Source organism: Didymosphaeria variabile, assembly GCF_027946475.1.
Source record: "Didymosphaeria variabile strain IMI 356815 chromosome Unknown scaffold_8, whole genome shotgun sequence".
Taxonomy (NCBI): Eukaryota; Fungi; Ascomycota; class Dothideomycetes; order Pleosporales; family Didymosphaeriaceae; genus Didymosphaeria; species Didymosphaeria variabile.
Window position 1 is genome coordinate 1,611,534 of NW_026611627.1, and position 15,980 is coordinate 1,627,513.

General features: G+C 52.4%; 6 protein-coding genes across 6 annotated transcripts; 4 read left to right on the forward strand and 2 right to left on the reverse strand.

Moving 5' to 3' along the window:
- Nucleotides 1-192: 192 nt before the first annotated feature.
- On the forward strand, nucleotides 193-1,175 carry N0V89_010766 (uncharacterized protein; the record flags this gene model as incomplete). The annotated part of the gene is made up of 2 exons (XM_056219507.1): nucleotides 193-342; nucleotides 390-1,175. The coding sequence occupies 2 exons, from the start codon at nucleotides 193-195 to the stop codon at nucleotides 1,173-1,175; spliced, it is 936 nt and encodes a 311-aa protein (XP_056066634.1).
- Nucleotides 1,176-1,422: 247 nt separating this feature from the next.
- N0V89_010767 (uncharacterized protein) lies at nucleotides 1,423-2,265 on the reverse strand (the record flags this gene model as incomplete). The annotated part of the gene is made up of 1 exon (XM_056219508.1): nucleotides 1,423-2,265. The coding sequence occupies one exon, from the start codon at nucleotides 2,263-2,265 to the stop codon at nucleotides 1,423-1,425; it is 843 nt and encodes a 280-aa protein (XP_056066635.1).
- Nucleotides 2,266-2,452: 187 nt separating this feature from the next.
- N0V89_010768 (uncharacterized protein) lies at nucleotides 2,453-4,379 on the forward strand (the record flags this gene model as incomplete). Its single annotated transcript, XM_056219509.1, has 2 exons — nucleotides 2,453-2,641; nucleotides 2,700-4,379. The coding sequence occupies 2 exons, from the start codon at nucleotides 2,453-2,455 to the stop codon at nucleotides 4,377-4,379; spliced, it is 1,869 nt and encodes a 622-aa protein (XP_056066636.1).
- A 546-nt stretch (nucleotides 4,380-4,925) lies between these two features.
- Nucleotides 4,926-9,449, forward strand: N0V89_010769 (uncharacterized protein; the record flags this gene model as incomplete). The annotated part of the gene is made up of 1 exon (XM_056219510.1): nucleotides 4,926-9,449. The coding sequence occupies one exon, from the start codon at nucleotides 4,926-4,928 to the stop codon at nucleotides 9,447-9,449; it is 4,524 nt and encodes a 1,507-aa protein (XP_056066637.1).
- A 2,716-nt stretch (nucleotides 9,450-12,165) lies between these two features.
- On the reverse strand, nucleotides 12,166-13,524 carry N0V89_010770 (uncharacterized protein; the record flags this gene model as incomplete). The annotated part of the gene is made up of 1 exon (XM_056219511.1): nucleotides 12,166-13,524. One exon carries the CDS (start codon nucleotides 13,522-13,524, stop codon nucleotides 12,166-12,168), a length of 1,359 nt encoding a protein of 452 aa, XP_056066638.1.
- Nucleotides 13,525-15,534: 2,010 nt separating this feature from the next.
- On the forward strand, nucleotides 15,535-15,980 carry N0V89_010771 (uncharacterized protein; the record flags this gene model as incomplete). The annotated part of the gene is made up of 3 exons (XM_056219512.1): nucleotides 15,535-15,580; nucleotides 15,631-15,706; nucleotides 15,758-15,980. 3 exons carry the CDS (start codon nucleotides 15,535-15,537, stop codon nucleotides 15,978-15,980), a joined length of 345 nt encoding a protein of 114 aa, XP_056066639.1.

Here is a 15,980-nt window from a genome sequence, read left to right on the forward strand (position 1 = left end):
AGCCCTCGTGTGGATGGCGCACGGGCGTTGTTGGTTGGCTGGGAAGTTCGCGGTTCCTGCGTCGACCTTCTCCACCCTACGTGCCGTGCCCGGCTTCTGGAAATGTCGCCATGATCGCTTGAACGATATAAAGCTTTGTGTAGAGCATCTTCGCACTCGTTGTTCGTCAACATCTGCACAGGCCCTGCCACGATGCGGTTTGCCTTCGCTATTCCCTTCGCGGGGCTCGCCCTTGCATCGTCTATCCCGGACGTGTCGAGCACGCTTCAAAATATTTTGAAGAACACGGAGCAGACGAACAAGTACAAATACCCGACTGACTTCACACGAGGTATTCTACCGGTATGTTTGGCCATTGTGGTACAGCACCATCACTTATTCTTCATAAGAAGCCATTCCATTCTCACAACGACTACTGGAGGGATGTGCCATTCTACTCTGGCCTCTCTTACGGCGCCGTCTCTACCGAAGCAGACGTCTGGCTAATCAACGGGACCCTCTACGTCGGGCATGAGCGCCAGGCCCTGACCAAAGAGCGAACCCTAGAATCGCTCTACATTAACCCCATCCTCGACACTCTGCATCGCCAAAATCCCGTGACAGACTTCTCCAACGAAGCGACATTCAACGGCGTCTTCGATATGTCAAGCGCTCAGACCTTGTACTTCTTCATCGACCTTAAGACATCGGGACCGGAAACCTGGCCAGCCGTACTATCTGCGCTCGAACCTCTGCGGAATGCAGAATACCTCTCCACGTACGACGGGACGACGTTCACTTCGAAGCCCGTCACTGTAATCGGAACCGGTAACACGCCAATCTGGCTTGTGCAATCTGCCGTCCCGCGTGATGCTTTCTACGATGCGCCATTGGCTCAGTTGGGCGGCGAATTTTCCAATATAACCGCGAACGACTCCCCTATTGCTAGTACGGACTTCGAGGCAAGCTTTGGTCAGGTCCGCACGGAGAGCTTCAACGACACGCAGTTGGAGACTTTGCGTAAGCAGCTCAAGACGGCCCACGATAAGGGGATCAAGGCGAGGTATTGGAATCAGCCTGGCTTCCCCATTGGTACAAGGAATGCTGTTTGGAGGACGCTGTATAATGAGGGAGCTGATTTCGTCAATGTGGATGATCTTGAGGGCGCGGCTGGATTTTGGGAGAGTCACGGTTGAAGGAAAGTCTATCTAAGAGAAATTATTAGATCTCAAGGGCAATCATAACGCAATGTGGCGGTTAACGTCGGTGTCAATAACGGGGGATGAAATAATAGCATTGGGTTGGATGATGACCGACGTTATTGCCCGTGCGGGTCTTCCCTTGGTACTGTGCAGGCATGCTGCGATAAGTTTTTCAAGCTTGTTCACGCCACTGTGTTCTTCTTGGTCAGGGGGTGCTGCTAAATGTTTCTTTACTGTAGGTCTACTTTTTGCCCTTTTTCTTGTTCTCCTCTTTGGCATCTTTTGCAAATCCGCCCAGCACTAATGCCTCACGGGATGCTGTATTGATGATACGGAACCGATCAGGCCCCAAATGAGTTCCGCCATACCATCTCGTTACGACAACCATAACATTCCATACGTCCATCAACTGCATGAGGTGCAGCATCCTCCCGCCAGCGGCCGTCTCACCGTCATCGTCGCAATCCTGGTAGCTGGTATCATTCGGTCCTTTGATACGCCAGGCAGTCATATTATGTGTAGCTTTGGCGGCCTTCTTGTCTGTCGCCAACAGGTGTGCAACATAGTGCTTTGCCTGGTCGGGAGACGAAACTGGAGCCACACGGGCGAGGAAAACAGACTTCTTCTCCGTGATCAGAGGGGCGATGATCCAGGGCGGTTCGGGCCCTAAGTCTGGGGTAAGATCCTGTGGTATTTCTGCTGGGGGTTCGGGTTCGTCTTGCCTGTCTCGCTGAATGCATCTATCCGCTTCTGCTTTTTCGATGGCTTCGCGTACCTCCTCGAGAAGATCGTAGATGCAGGCCTCACCAGGGTTGTAGACTCGCGCAAGCACCTCCCGAACCACATCGACGACCTTGCTTCCCATGCCCTTAGGAGCATCTTGCCCAACACTTTCCGTTCCTAAGATTGATGGAGGGGCATCAGGATAGTCCTGGGGGAACTCGATTCGTAACGTGATATCTGGCAGAGACGGGAGGCGTAAGCTGCAGAGCGTCGAGTCTTCACTTAGTACCCTCAGAGTGTCCTCCTCGAATATCGAGTTTATGGAGATAACCTCATCCTGGATGGCATCGTTGGTGAACATGGTCAGGGCCGTGGGGAGCTTTGACGCAGTGGGGAGCTTTGATGGCGCCACGCTAGGCTTAGCGTGCAGGGACCGACAACGAAGTTTAGCCCACATGCAAGTTGCAGAAACGCGACAAACCTTAAACATTCACACACTCGCCGTCAACCACGCAATCCCGCACCGCCGCTAACCACTGGCAGATGCAATGGTGAATAGCGACGAGCTCAAGCGCGCCGAAACAGGCCTACGAATAGCGCAGCTTAAGTTCAAACAAGCGCTCAAGCGCGAAGACAACTCGGGTCAACCGCTCCCATCCGTCTCCCTCGAGTCCAGCACAAGCTTTTGCGACGACATCGATGCGGTGCTCCGGCGGAACACGACGGACAACGTCCAGGTATCTATTGAAACGGCATCGAGCTACCCAGTCTGGAGCAGACTAATCGCGAACTTAGACTTGCAAGAATTGGATAGTTAAGCACATAGCTCCTTCAAAAGCCCGCATTGCAATACTGGGTGAATACTTGGTAGCCGTCTCCAAGTCAATTGTCGTTGAACAACCCGCCAAATCAGCCAAAGCCGCCCGATCTCGCCTGGCTGTACTCCTCGTTATCAGTGATGTCCTTCACGCGGAAAAGTTTCACCGCGAGGATGGCGCAGTGCAAGGAAAGATTCTCAACAATCTAAAACCATACATTGAGAATATGGTAGAACTCGCGGCTCTGGCTGTACCGGGAAAGAATTCAACAGCCGAGCAGCAGTTGAAAGCTGTCCTCAACTTCTGGGGCGCCAGTGCTTGTATCAACGCTGGCGATCTCAAGTCTATTCGCGAGCGAGTGGACGAGGGTGTCGCGGTAGCGCAAGGCGCGACGCCGCAGCTCAAAAGAACACACGCGCTGCCCGACTGGTTTGGTGACAGGAGCGTCCCGTGGCACGAGCTATCTGCATCCTACATGGTCGAGCCTCTGTTGAAGAATCCTGATCGTCCGATACCTACGAATGTGATCAATGCGACTCGATTCGAGCAGAAACAGCCCTCGGAGCGTACACGAAAATTGCTCGACAATTACTTCGAAAACATCGACCTACAGTATGTACCAAACGCAGACAATCCGACCGGCGAGACGAAGAAATATAAGCTTTGGCTCGATTCAATTGGCCAGCTGGTGAAACAGAACAAGGAGACCCAGGAAGTGACAACCGTTTGCAACGGCTACGGATGGTCCACGAAGTTCTGTCAGGAGATGCAAGAAAACGGGATTCCTGACAGGGTTACGGAGCTCAGGGAAGGATATAAGGAGAAAGCTGCGCAGAATCCTCGTGACAGTCGATGGAAATCACCCCCTCGCGACTATGGGCGTAATTCGCGATCGCCTCGCCGTCGATACTCGTACAGCTCGGACTCGCGCTCTCGATCTCGCACACGCTCGCACTCGCGCTCGAGCTCATATGGCAAACATGACCGCGACGATCGATCACGGTCCAGCGAGCGCCGCCGACGATCCTCCCGTGACGATGGCAGGAAGTCGAATGGACGTCGCAGCCGGTATGATGACAAAGGACGTACATCCCAAGACAACGTCAGCCGCAAGCGTCCGCATGACAGGCAATCGCGCTGGATTGACAATCAGAGCGACTTTTCTAATACCAAACGCAACTACCCTATACCATCTACTCAGCAGCCAAGCTATAGCGCACCAAATGCGTATCCTACACCAGGTGTTCGACAACAAGTTTTCCCCCCACCATCAATGTCGCAGCCACCACACAATATGTCTGGCTTTGTTCCACCTCCACCGCCTGCGCCTGCGCCTGGACAATTTTCAGGGTTTTCAATGCATGGGTTTCCACCACCACCGCCTCCGCCTCAGCACTTTCAAAGTGCCGGCGTCCCACCGCCCCCTCCACCACCACCACCAAACTTCCAAGGGCCGTTCTATGGCGCACATCCTAATACCGGAGGCTTTCCGAATGATACTTATCAATTTGGGAACAATGCTCCACCATATCAAGGTAATCTTGGCGGATATGCAGGGCAACCACAAGGCAACTTCCGCGGAAGCTTTCAGGGTGGACAAAGAGGTGGTTTTCGCGGTGGTTTCCAAGGGCAAGGACGTGGTCAGGGCAGGTATTGATGCTTTGTCAATAGTGAATAGAGGTAGCGTGAATTATGATTGGAGAACCAATTCATCGTTAAAGCCGCTCGTGTCAGTGAATGTTTAGACGGACGTGTTGAGAAGATCGACCGGAGCAAGATAGAAAGCGATACGCGGGTAACTTCGTGTGACCTGAGAGTGCCTGAGAGTGCCTGAGAGTGCCTGAGAGTGCCTGAGAGTGCCTGAGAGTGCCATTCCCGCTCGCTTGTATGTGCGTTTGCTCCCTCTCTGCCCCTCGAGAGCGTTTGGCAATTCGGTTCCTGCATACTGTGTATATGAGACTCTTCTTACTGCTGCTCGGCAGTTCGAGCGTCGTTACAATCGCACAGCACGTTCTCATTCCGTGGGTATCGTGCCGAGTGGGCTCGGACATAGTTGGCGTTTGATTGGTCACACAGGTAGGTGGGTGTCCCGCGCGCCGCGCTTGCCTTGGTCCTCGCATTGTCAATACCATTGCTTGAGCACCATCCTAACTATGATCAGTCTACACAGGATTAGCCACACCATCCGCGCTCGTTTCGCGCGATGGCCTCTGTGAAGCGCAAGAGGACGAGTAACATAGAGCAGAGTGACCCTGACCACGACAAGACCATTGACGAACGACCGCCGGGGGGAATACCGAAGGAAAACTTGATCGAAGGCTCTGATCCGGACACGGAACAACGAGCAGGATATTCGGACGGAGGGCCCCGTAAACCCCAGAGGAAGAAGGAGAGAGCAGAGATCGGCCTGGGACGAGCGACTCCAGCCACGGCGACGCGAGATAGCGCAGCGAGCACCACCACCGCCAGAGGCGTTCACAAAATCTTTGGAACGAGATCTGGGCCTTTCAAAAAGAAACCCAAACAGCGACAGCCACGTGCAGACGCGAGCTCGAGTTCGACGACTCACTCATCGGTATCGTCAATACCTCCAGCACTCAATAATCCCAAGCAAGACCTTCCGCGTAGATCTACCCGCTTTAACCGTTCATCGTCGTGCATCTCCTCCCTGCCGCGAGGTCCTTCGCCCCAAGTCCAGGTCCCACCGCACAGTCCCTCGAGCCTTAAGAACGCTGTGTACATTTCACAGGTTGACTCAACGCCAGATTCGTCGGCTCAGAGCGCAGCCCAAAGATCGTGTCTATCACAATCACCCACCTCCTCAAGCGTTTCGGACAGGATCGAGGTCCCTGAATCAGAATCGGAGCCGGCCGACGAGGTCAACAACCTATCGGCAAGCTATCATCCTGCAACACAAACCACGTCCCCGTCCGCGTCGAGCCAGAGTAAAGGATCAGAATCTTCTACGCACGATGTAAGTGTACATGATCTGACAATTACTTCTCGTCCGCTAACGAAAACTCAGTCTACGGCTACTTCTGCTTCACTCGAAGATTCGCCTCCCTCGCCGTCGTTGTCCATCCCAGAGACTGAACCCGATTTCGAATCTACGCCTGCTCAAGAAGAGGAAATTGAGGAGCTCGAAGAGAGGACCTTCGAAGACGGATCGGTTGTGCAGATTCAGGAAGAAAGCCGTCGAGAGATACCCGACACCTTGGAGGCTAGTGGTACGTTATCTACGATTGAAGAGCCCTCAGAGCATAAGGTCCATCGATCTGCCCAAGAAGAACTTGCAGACGCGAACCAGAGCATCGCAGAAAATTCGCTCGTGCGAGAAATTGAGCCTTCCACTCAGGAAGAGCTACGGGACGCGCCTCAGAGCACCGCTGAAGGTCATCCCGTGCAACAGTTTGAGCACTCCACGCAAGCGGAACTACTAGACGCGCCACATAGCTTCCCGCAAAACGTCGAGCCTGTTGTTCAAGAAGAGACGGACGACGCTCACCGAAACCCCGCCCAAAAGCTCACGACAGAAGCCCCGCATATCACTACACCGCGCGAGCTTCAATCCGCCGCTGAGAGCAGTCTCGAGGGGTCTCTGGCCTGCGAAATCCCATCGACAACTCAGGACCAGTCCCAAAACACACCACGGATCACGCCTTCGCAACTGTGTGGGCAGCAACAGTCTCAAACTGAGAGCGAGGAGCGGACAACGATCCTCGACTCGAGTATTCTCACTTCGCCGCCGAATCAGGCGCAAGAACGACAGTCACAGTCCGAGGAACTTACGGAAATCCAGCTAGACGCGCAGCCATCAGTCTCATCTGTAGATAAACACACTCCTCGACTATCATCCATTTCGCAAGTCGATATTTCGCCAGAGCCCGTTTCCTTCGTACTTCCATCCTCCAGGCTTGGTCCCGACACTAGCCGCCAAGAGTTCGCCAAGACCACTTGCGCCAACGGCGATCCTGAGCTTCGCGCGCTTTCTTCTCAACCTTCCTCGTCTCAGACACGACAATTGTTATCTTACGATCCTGCCTTCAACAGTGTGCAATATAGCGGCACATTGAGTCGTCGTCCGCGCCACGATTCTTCTCAAGAGTCTTCAAAGTCTGGCGAGGACTCGTCTTCGGTCCCTCAACCACCACAGCAGTCACCGGGGAGTTTGGAAATAACTAGTGACGCTCCCCCAAGGCCTGGAACGCCTTCGAATACATCTCTCTCGGGCGCCATGGACCTGAATGAAGGCACTCCTCCACTCCCGCGGTCAATGCCGCAGGCAACTCCAGAAGCTTCCTCGGCTCCAGGAAACCTTCTCCTGAACGAGTCCTCAACTGGCGGCAGTAACATGAGGGAATTCCCGGTGCCGGACAAATCGCCTGAGCCAGAAAATTTGACCGACTTATTAGCGAAGAACTTAGCGAAGAATAAAGCCGAATCTGACGCCAAACAAAAGCAAAAAAAGGAGAAACGTGAGAAGGACCGCGCTCTCAAAGCAGAGAAAGCAGAGCGGGAAAAGGAGTCGCGGGAGAAGAGGGCCCGTACGCAACCAGAAACCTGGGAAAGGATGCGCGGACCTGATCGACTAGCGGCGCCTGAGACTGGCACACGGTCGCCTTCCACAATCCCTGACCGTCTCCCCGTTCCCAAAGAACCGACTTCCCTAAGAATTGTGGCTACTTCAGTACCCGTGCCTGTTCCAGCAGCGGCTGAAAGTCATCAGGATATTGCAGCCAAGCCCCAGCCCGAGTTCGAGGCTGAAGCATCTTCGTCTGTCCCAGAGGATATTGATATGGGGGAGGCTCAATACAGCGATAACGAAGAAGATGAAAGCTTTTTGATCGACAATCTCGAATTACAAGACGAGGAATATATCGTTACACTTCCTATTCAGGGCCGACAAGCAGACGACTATCGGATTGTGAGCACAGAGCTTGAGGATCTTCATGCTCAACTTAGCCAGAATCTTCCAGCAGCTCATTTGCAAGTTGAAGACGTCTTGAAGAAGCTGCGCCTTGTCGAAACGCACATTGATCTTGTGCGGGTGAGGAACCAGACTCCGCAGCCAGACGACAACCAATTAACACTAGACAAGCACCTAGTGCAGTGGAGTCGTGGCAATTCCATAAAGTTCAAATTTCTGGAAGCGCTCCTGTCTACAATGCAAGCACGGGATTTGCACGTCATCCTGTTGATCGACGATCAGAACAATGCCCAGCTCTTCAGTATCTTGGAATCGTTCCTACGAGGGATCAACCTCAGCTTCGAATCTCCAAGTACTGGACACTCGCATCAAGCGGGGTATGAGCCAAACAAACAGAAGTTGTTAAAGATCACGATCCTCGCAAGCACTGCCTCTCGTGTTCTACGGGAGACACACCTAATTGTGTGCCTCGATGGCAAGCCGGACGTAACAAGCATTCGCAAGAAGCCGTGGGCCCTGAAACCTGATCGTTCAGGCGTCCCGCTCCTTCAACTAGTCATACCCAGGACTATAGGTCACATCGATCGGTATTTGTCTGCGAAACTCGACGCGAAGCGGAGGTTGGATACTATCATATCAACGTTATCACAGTTCGTGACCCGGGGTACTCTTGGCCATGCTGTCGATGATCCTCCATCCAAGTCATACGAAGTCGGATATGCACGTGAGATCGTGAAATTTCTCCTCCCTTCCCAGGATGAATCAGCGTTGTCTGAGTGGCCACTCCCTCCTCTTGGTAATATCAAGGATGACATCGAGTACCAGTCCCATCCATCCCTGGACGCACTCAATCCAGCGTCTCCTCTTCCTGGGTCGATTGCCGCTGGCAAACGACCCTTGATGCAAGATGATGACCGGGATGATCCTGCGAAGAGAATGCGGTTCACGCCTCAACCACAGCCGCATGCGAGTACCAGTCATGTCAGCGACTCTGAACCTGGAGCCACACTTTCCGGTGAGCAGCTGGTTGAGTATTTGAGACAAGAGATTAGACGCCTGCAAGGAGCGTTGAAGGGCTATGTCGACCGACAAGGAAGATACGAGGAACAGAACCTTCAGAACTCGGCATTGAACAACGAGAACAAGCTCTACAAGGAGAAGCTTGCCATTAGCGAGAGGCAAGGAGTAAGGACCCGCGAGCAGCTCACTAACATGACTGCAAGAAATGAGGAGCTGAGGAAGCAGATTGAGGAGCAGCGGCGCCTCAACCTCTTGTCTCCAGACGCCAAGGACAGGGAAATAGCGGGGAAGAGTGTCGAAATCGAGTCTTTGAAAGTCCAGTTGGCTAAAGAGATAAAAGCGAAAGAGGACGCTATTGCGTCCAAGAAATCTACTGAAGCCACTTTGGAATACGTCAAAGAAGCACGTAGCACCGTGCAGAGTGAGGCTATCAGCTTAAATCAAAGGGTCGAGGAGCTTGAGAAGGACAACGATAAGCTGCAACGCGAAGTGAAGGCACAGCCTCTCGTGCCAAACTTCCACGACCGTCAAAAGCATCAAGCCGCTGAAAAAGAGGCCCGCTTGAAGGGTGAAATCATGATCCTGACGAAGCTGCTCCGAGTTAACGACGAAAAAATGAAGCAGCTGACCACGGAGAACGAGCGCGTGAAATTGACGCGGGGCGTAGGCGGAGGCACACGGGCCGCGAGCGTAGGACCGCGCACGCCCCGCTCTGGAAGCAGAGCAGCTAGCCCGCTGCCGAACGGCAGGGACAGAGTTGCGAACCTGAGGAACGGATAGTCTCCTGGTCCCTTCGCTTCAAAGACGCGCATATCGACCACGAGAGAAGGCGGTCAAGGAAAAGGTCACCGGTACCGACCAGGAGCAAGCTAACACGACAGTGGGAAGAAATCAGGGAGGGTAAGGAGGAACAGGCGAACAAGCGACCAAAAGCTGCAGAAGCCGTTTTTATAAAACCAACTGCGCAATTTGATCGCGATAGGAGGAATTAGGGCGGGCCCGTGTGGTTAGCTTGCGTTATTGCATGGGTACGTTCATCTATCACGGCAACGTCTTTGTACTGGGTTCGGTTTGTTCGGCGTTCTTGATGTTTATCGCTGTAGGGGAAGCTACGAATACCTCATCTCGCGCATGGCGCGCCATCGTGCGGTCTCCCGCATTGACGAATTTCTTGATCCTTCCATAGAGGGTTGTGTGCATGGCATTAGCAGCACTAAAGACGGCTTGAGTCGTTTTGGAGGAGAGTGCTTGACGACAATTACATTATTGAGCATTATTACGCTTAGCTTTGTGCTTGTGGTCATCAAAATCACGCGCTTTCGTGTGATTATTGCGGCCCCTACATCTGTCATGTTAGAGACGCGGAGCAATCACTATCGCATGTCGCATGTCGCACTCACTCAGCAGACACCATCGCGGCTTCGACGGCCTGACTTGATTTGCTCTAAGCATGGTGGCTAGACTTATTAGAATCATGTAGCACACCTGCGAGTGTTTTATACGTACCTGTACACGCCGCCTGTTTCTAAGAAGTCTGCGCGATACGTTCGTCTGGGGGTCCGTTGTGGGTGTATGGCATGGACTGCCGCCTGCGCCTGCGCCTGTTGGCTAGACTGTCGCTGGAGCTCACGATAAAACGGTCGTGTTTGTGAGTGTAGGTGTGAATGTGCAGTGCGTCTGGCTGTCCATGACGAACCGCCATAAGGTAATAGACAGACGCTGTCGGGTGGAGGTGGAGTGCGGGGCGGTGGTAGCTATAAAGGTAATATATCACTTGTATGTATTAACGCCAAGACTGTAGCTGATAATCCGAATTGATTTACTGAACCGACAGAATCATACACGGGAACTTCAGTATTGAATATTAGAGTTATCCGAATACCAAGTCCTAAAGTATACTATAGGCTCACCTCTGTCGGGTCCCTGGTAAAAGACCTACTTGGAGATAGCAAGAAGCATGTGAGTTAAGTCGTTGGTGAATGACATGTTCGAAAGCTGGATAGATAGATTGCATGGCGTCTTCAATGCCGAATCTGAGGGACCACGTCTTCAGGTCGTCGATATCTTTAACCCACTTGAAATTAATATTGCCCATGCCACGAGCCAACTTGCCCGAAATGTGATGGTTCCGGCGGCACACTCCCGAACCATCCGACATGGGATGCGGAAGATTTGGAATAGCGATGTGAAGTAACCCAGAGAGGCTCACTCCCTGCTGTATATCGATGTGGAGCCAAAAGGGTTTGCCACGAAAAGAGCCTCTAACTTATACAGCCATTACAACATATCGAAGGGTAGAGTTCGACTTGGCTGGGTTCTTTTTTGGCGTCTATAAGAGTGGAATACAAGCACAGTTGTTGTGGCTGGAAAGTTGCTGGTTGGACATGGGCGAGATGCTCAAAAACATCGCGCATGTTCAATAGAAGGTGGCAACAAGTAGGACAGAAGAAGACGTCATCGCCTGTGTTACCATGTTCTTGCGAATGCTTGCGGTAGACCTCCACGCCAGAGGCTGCGATCGTGGTATTATCTGAGCACGATGGACAGTATGCATTGTTAGAGACTTGTTTCGTGTAGTCCAGACTTGCGGTGTACGCGAGTAATTGGGTTAGGGTATCCTGAGCCTTGGTTGATCTTCAGCGAACTTCCTCAGTGCCGATGGGAGGAGGAAATGTGTCTTTACACGGTATTTAGTCGTAGCCGTGAATGTGTACCTCTGATACTTCGATATTGACGAGATGTCTGGGTTCAGTGAGGACATATTCCCGCGCCAAAGCCTTGCAAAGTCCTCCCACAGAAGACGTTGTTCGAATCCGTAACCACGAAAACGATAGCCGTCGATATATATGAAGTAAGCGCCCAGGGCGCCATCAAGCCACTGGACGCTCTGATCCGATATTGGTCCACGTAAGCCGAATAAGTGCTCTGCAGTCGATCGTAATTCTTCTAGCTGTAATGGATGAAGTAAGTCGAAATCGTTCTGTGGGTGAGAGGGGACTTCTGTTCCAGCATCTGCCTGAATGTCCGAGACGGCGTTTAGGCCCTGGGGCACATCGCGGGGAGGCGAGGAAGCAATATCGTAGGGCGGCGATCTGGACACGGCGTCTGGATTGTCGTTCAGGCCCTGGGGCACATCGCGGGGAGGCGAGGAGGCAATATCGTATGTCTATTACTTCCAAAGGTAGTAAGTTTAGATACAAAGTGGTTCTACAGAGGTATAGAGTCGCTCGGGGTTTCACGTGACCGTGACCCACAACAGTAAAATCTCCATCGCGCTGCAAGTGCCAAAAACATACAACAGCGGGTATTCGCTGCTGGTCACCCACGCAACTACTAATCCGCCGGTACACTGCTTATATATGGCTGAGCGGACGGGAAGCCTAGTTTTCAGTGTCCTATGGTCGTATGTGAAATGATGTGTCAAAACAGTTGTATATATCCACCCAAATGCGGCGGTCTCAGGGCCTAGCGATCATCCAGACGCTCTGTCCATACTTCAATACATTCCCCTAATCTTCCCTATATCCTCCAATTGCTCCGCCTGGGTAAAGGTATCATATGCTCTCTGCGCTCTGTCTGGCCCGATAGCAAGAGTGACCTGCTCCATGAACTTCTTCTTCAGCTCCTCATCCGTCAACGGATTCTCCATGCTCCCCTTCACATGCTCAACATGTTTTTCCAGCTTCGTACCATCGTCGAATTGGAGCATCACGTACGCTGCATCCGTGGGCACGCCATCGTCGATCGTAACGTTGACCTTCCTACGCAGGGTTACAACTGTCGAGTTTTTCACCACCTCATCTGTGAATTGTGAGGGCGTCGCTTCACCGTACAAAAGGCCGATAGCTGCGGCGTGGTAGATGCTAAATTTGCCCTCAAGGCCAGTTTGAGGGGAGCTTTTGCCTGTCAGAACGAGCACCTCGGGGTTGACGCGCAGCTCGACGCTTTTGACGTTTTCAATCGTGCTGCTTCTTCCGCTTATTTCATTGGCGAGTTGTATCGCGCCGTCTATTGTAGGATGCATTACAATGCCGCACGGGTAGGGCTTGAATGTATTCTTTTTGATCTCCCACTCTCTACCTAGCTGGTCAAAATACGCAGTCGCATTTTCTCGGGTGCTAACGACGTGTAGCCAGCCGTATTTTGCCTCAAGCGCGTCGGAGGCGCTGGTATACCCGTTCTTTGCCAGCAGTGCAGCTAACATGCCGCTTTGAGCTGCGCGCCCGATATGGAAGGATTTGGTGTCTGAACCGAAAAAGGCTTGCATGCCAATTACTTGTGTTGATGCAATGCCTATGGCTTGCGCGGTGTGATTCTTGTCGAGTGAAAGGAGCTTGGACACTGCGACGGCTGCGCCTATGGAGCCTGTCGTGGATGTGATGTGCCATCCTACATCGTAGTGTTGCGGCCATACACTGAGGCCGAGTTTACACTCTGTCTCTACGCCTGCGACAAAAGCAGTCATGAAGTCTTGTCCTGTCACTGGACCATATGCCTCCGCAATAGCTAGAAGCGCTGAGGCCACAGGTCCCGCAGGGTGGATGATGGTTTCTAGATGTGTGTCGTCGTAGTCGTCGACGTGGCTGGCGATGCCGTTGACAAAAGCCGCTATTTGGGCATCGGCGAAGCTATGACTTATCGAACCGTTCGCACCGAGTATGGATGATGTTGCGGGACCAGAAAAAGGACCGAGTGTACTGTTCAAAGCAATCTGAGGTGCTGGTTGGGAAGCAAAGCCGCCGATTGCGCATCCAGCCCAGTTGTAGAAGGACTTATTGGCTGCGAGGAGAACATCTGAGGTCAAGTTGGCGTACTGAAGATTGGTCGCCCACGAAGCAAGCTGAAGCGTGGCCATGGCGATCCGGTCTAAGATGAGATTGTGTGTTCTGGTATATCTTGCATACCCCGTTGTAAGGTAAGATGTAACCCTCAAATCTCAATACGACGCCTTCGAATGTTTGTATGAGGCATGAGAAGCTTATCCGGTTGATCTGGATCGGTGATCTGCATCTTACAAGTCTTGACTTGATCGTACAATATTATACCAAGGCTGGGATTGGAAAACAGCTATGACGTGCTTTCTCGAAAGATCAACTTCTAAACTTGTATTTTCCACCACTCGGGAAAGCAGCCATCAGTGTCGAGATATCCGGCATCGCTGGCCGTGCCGGACCAGGGCTGGTGCTATGATTCTGGCAAGTGCTGGTATGGACTAAGATCGGCGTTGAATGCGGGGGGGAGCGGATATAACCTCGGTCGACCCTTTTCTTTCGTTTCCCGTCGCGAGAGTTTGCACCCCAGTAAACAGCCGTCGTGCTTTGAGTTTCAAGGCCTGCGCTATCTTTCTACTGCGGGTCATGGGAAGATCAACCGCATGTTGACCTGTCACCGAGTATGATGAGTCCAAGAGTTATCCACAAGAATATGTCCCATCATGTACATAGTAGTAGCTTCGGAATGATCGCTGAGCAAACCGTATCGGATTATACTGAATTCTGGACCTTATTAGCTCACCGGATCCATTCAATGGGGCGCACAAGTGGGTCAGATGGCCGTGTCGACACCCATTAATATTTGCATAGACTTGAACTTCTCGACCGACTTGGTTGTTGGCGTTATCATCACGTATGTATAGAATTGAGTTGCGTGTCCGTCTTACAATGTGATCGGCTTCCAGTCAGAGCTCTTTCAAGCTATGTAGGTTCTCGAAAGCAAGTTTCGCGAAGTCATCTGCGCCCACGCAAGGAAGCATTCAGTGGCCCGGGCATCGTTGTTTGGTGAGCCAATTCTGCGAGAAGAAATGGCGAGTAGTTGTGTGAATTTGGAGAATGAGCTCATCGGTGAGGTCAAGGAGAGGACTGGGGGGAGGCGTTCAAAGGTGCGCTGCCCAAAGTATTGAAACTCTTGATGCCAAGATTGTGCATGCGAGTGTGTTCAGCTCATCACCTACGTCTGGGAAATTGATTCGCTGCGTGGGCGCAGTGTTCCTCTGATGTCTTGAAGTCCCTTTTCCTTGAACAAGATGAACCTGGAATTTGGGCTTTGGTTGTAGCTTGCTCAGCTTAAAGGTTCTGCGGGTGACTCCATGACTCCTTAGTCAATTCCATACATCTTCACGCTTGCCAAACTTTGATATCGAGCATGCTCATGCGAAAAGTTGGCCAAGTAGCTGCAATACCAGACCAGGTCGGGGCGATGTTGCGTTGTCCTGCTGTTGCCAGTGTATATGGGTGCGCATTCCGTCCTCGTATAGGTTCAATCACTCCACGCCACTGTATCTTCGATGGTATGAAGGATCGAAAGCATCGCAAGTGCAACTGCCTTCGGAACGGTCGGGTGTGGCTGTGGGCATCGACCTCACGTCCAATCTCATCATGCCGTTAGCCGTGTGGCGGTGACGTGTTAACGTGACGCGCCACACCTCCAACCAATCATCGCTCATCAAGCACCCTCAACAGCATTCAAAACCCAGCGACCATGACGCAGAGTTCTTGAAACAAGGGATTCTCATCACAACCTGGCGCTTGCGACATGTAGCAACATATAAAGGCAAAGCGCCGCCGTTGATTGAGGCGGGCCTCCTGCATTCTTATGTACGCATTCCACGATCTAGGAAGCGACGTATGGCAAACACCACACAACGTAATAAACGACTTTCCTCTCCGTGACTGGACTCAATGAGCTTCGTCTTCGTACATCGCTCGTCGAATAATCCCACACTTCGTCAGCAGCCATTCGTCAACTAGACGCACGCATTCTTCGTTAGCATACACATCGACAGTCGTCCTTCGCTCGCGACAAACGTCACAACATTTAAAATCAACCCTTCGCTGGTGTCACGAGAATCCGGAAAGGAATCGCAAAGATGGGCGCCCTCAAAATGTTCCTCTTGATCCTTGTCACGCTCTTCTGTACGCCGTCCCTTTCATCCCCCCAAATACCACCACTAACACCACTCTAGTTCCACCCGTGGGCGTCTTAGCGGTCGCTGGCTGCGGCGCCGACTTCATCATTAACATTTGTCTCACGGTCCTCGGGTACACCCTCCCCTCTTCCCCCAATCCCTCAATCAAACTAACATCACGTAGCTACATACCAGGCCACATCCACGCCTTCTACCTGATGTACGTCTTCTACGAGCGCAAAGGCGAAGTCAAGCGCGGCGAATACCATTCCCGGTCCGCAGCAGGCATCTACAGCGAGCGCGTCCTGCGCGGCGGGAAGCACGTACAGCCGCCTCCAATGCCGCCGCAGCAGCCTGTTCCGCAGCCGGGCCAGGTACCACCAGGTCAGGCTTATGGTACTGTTTAG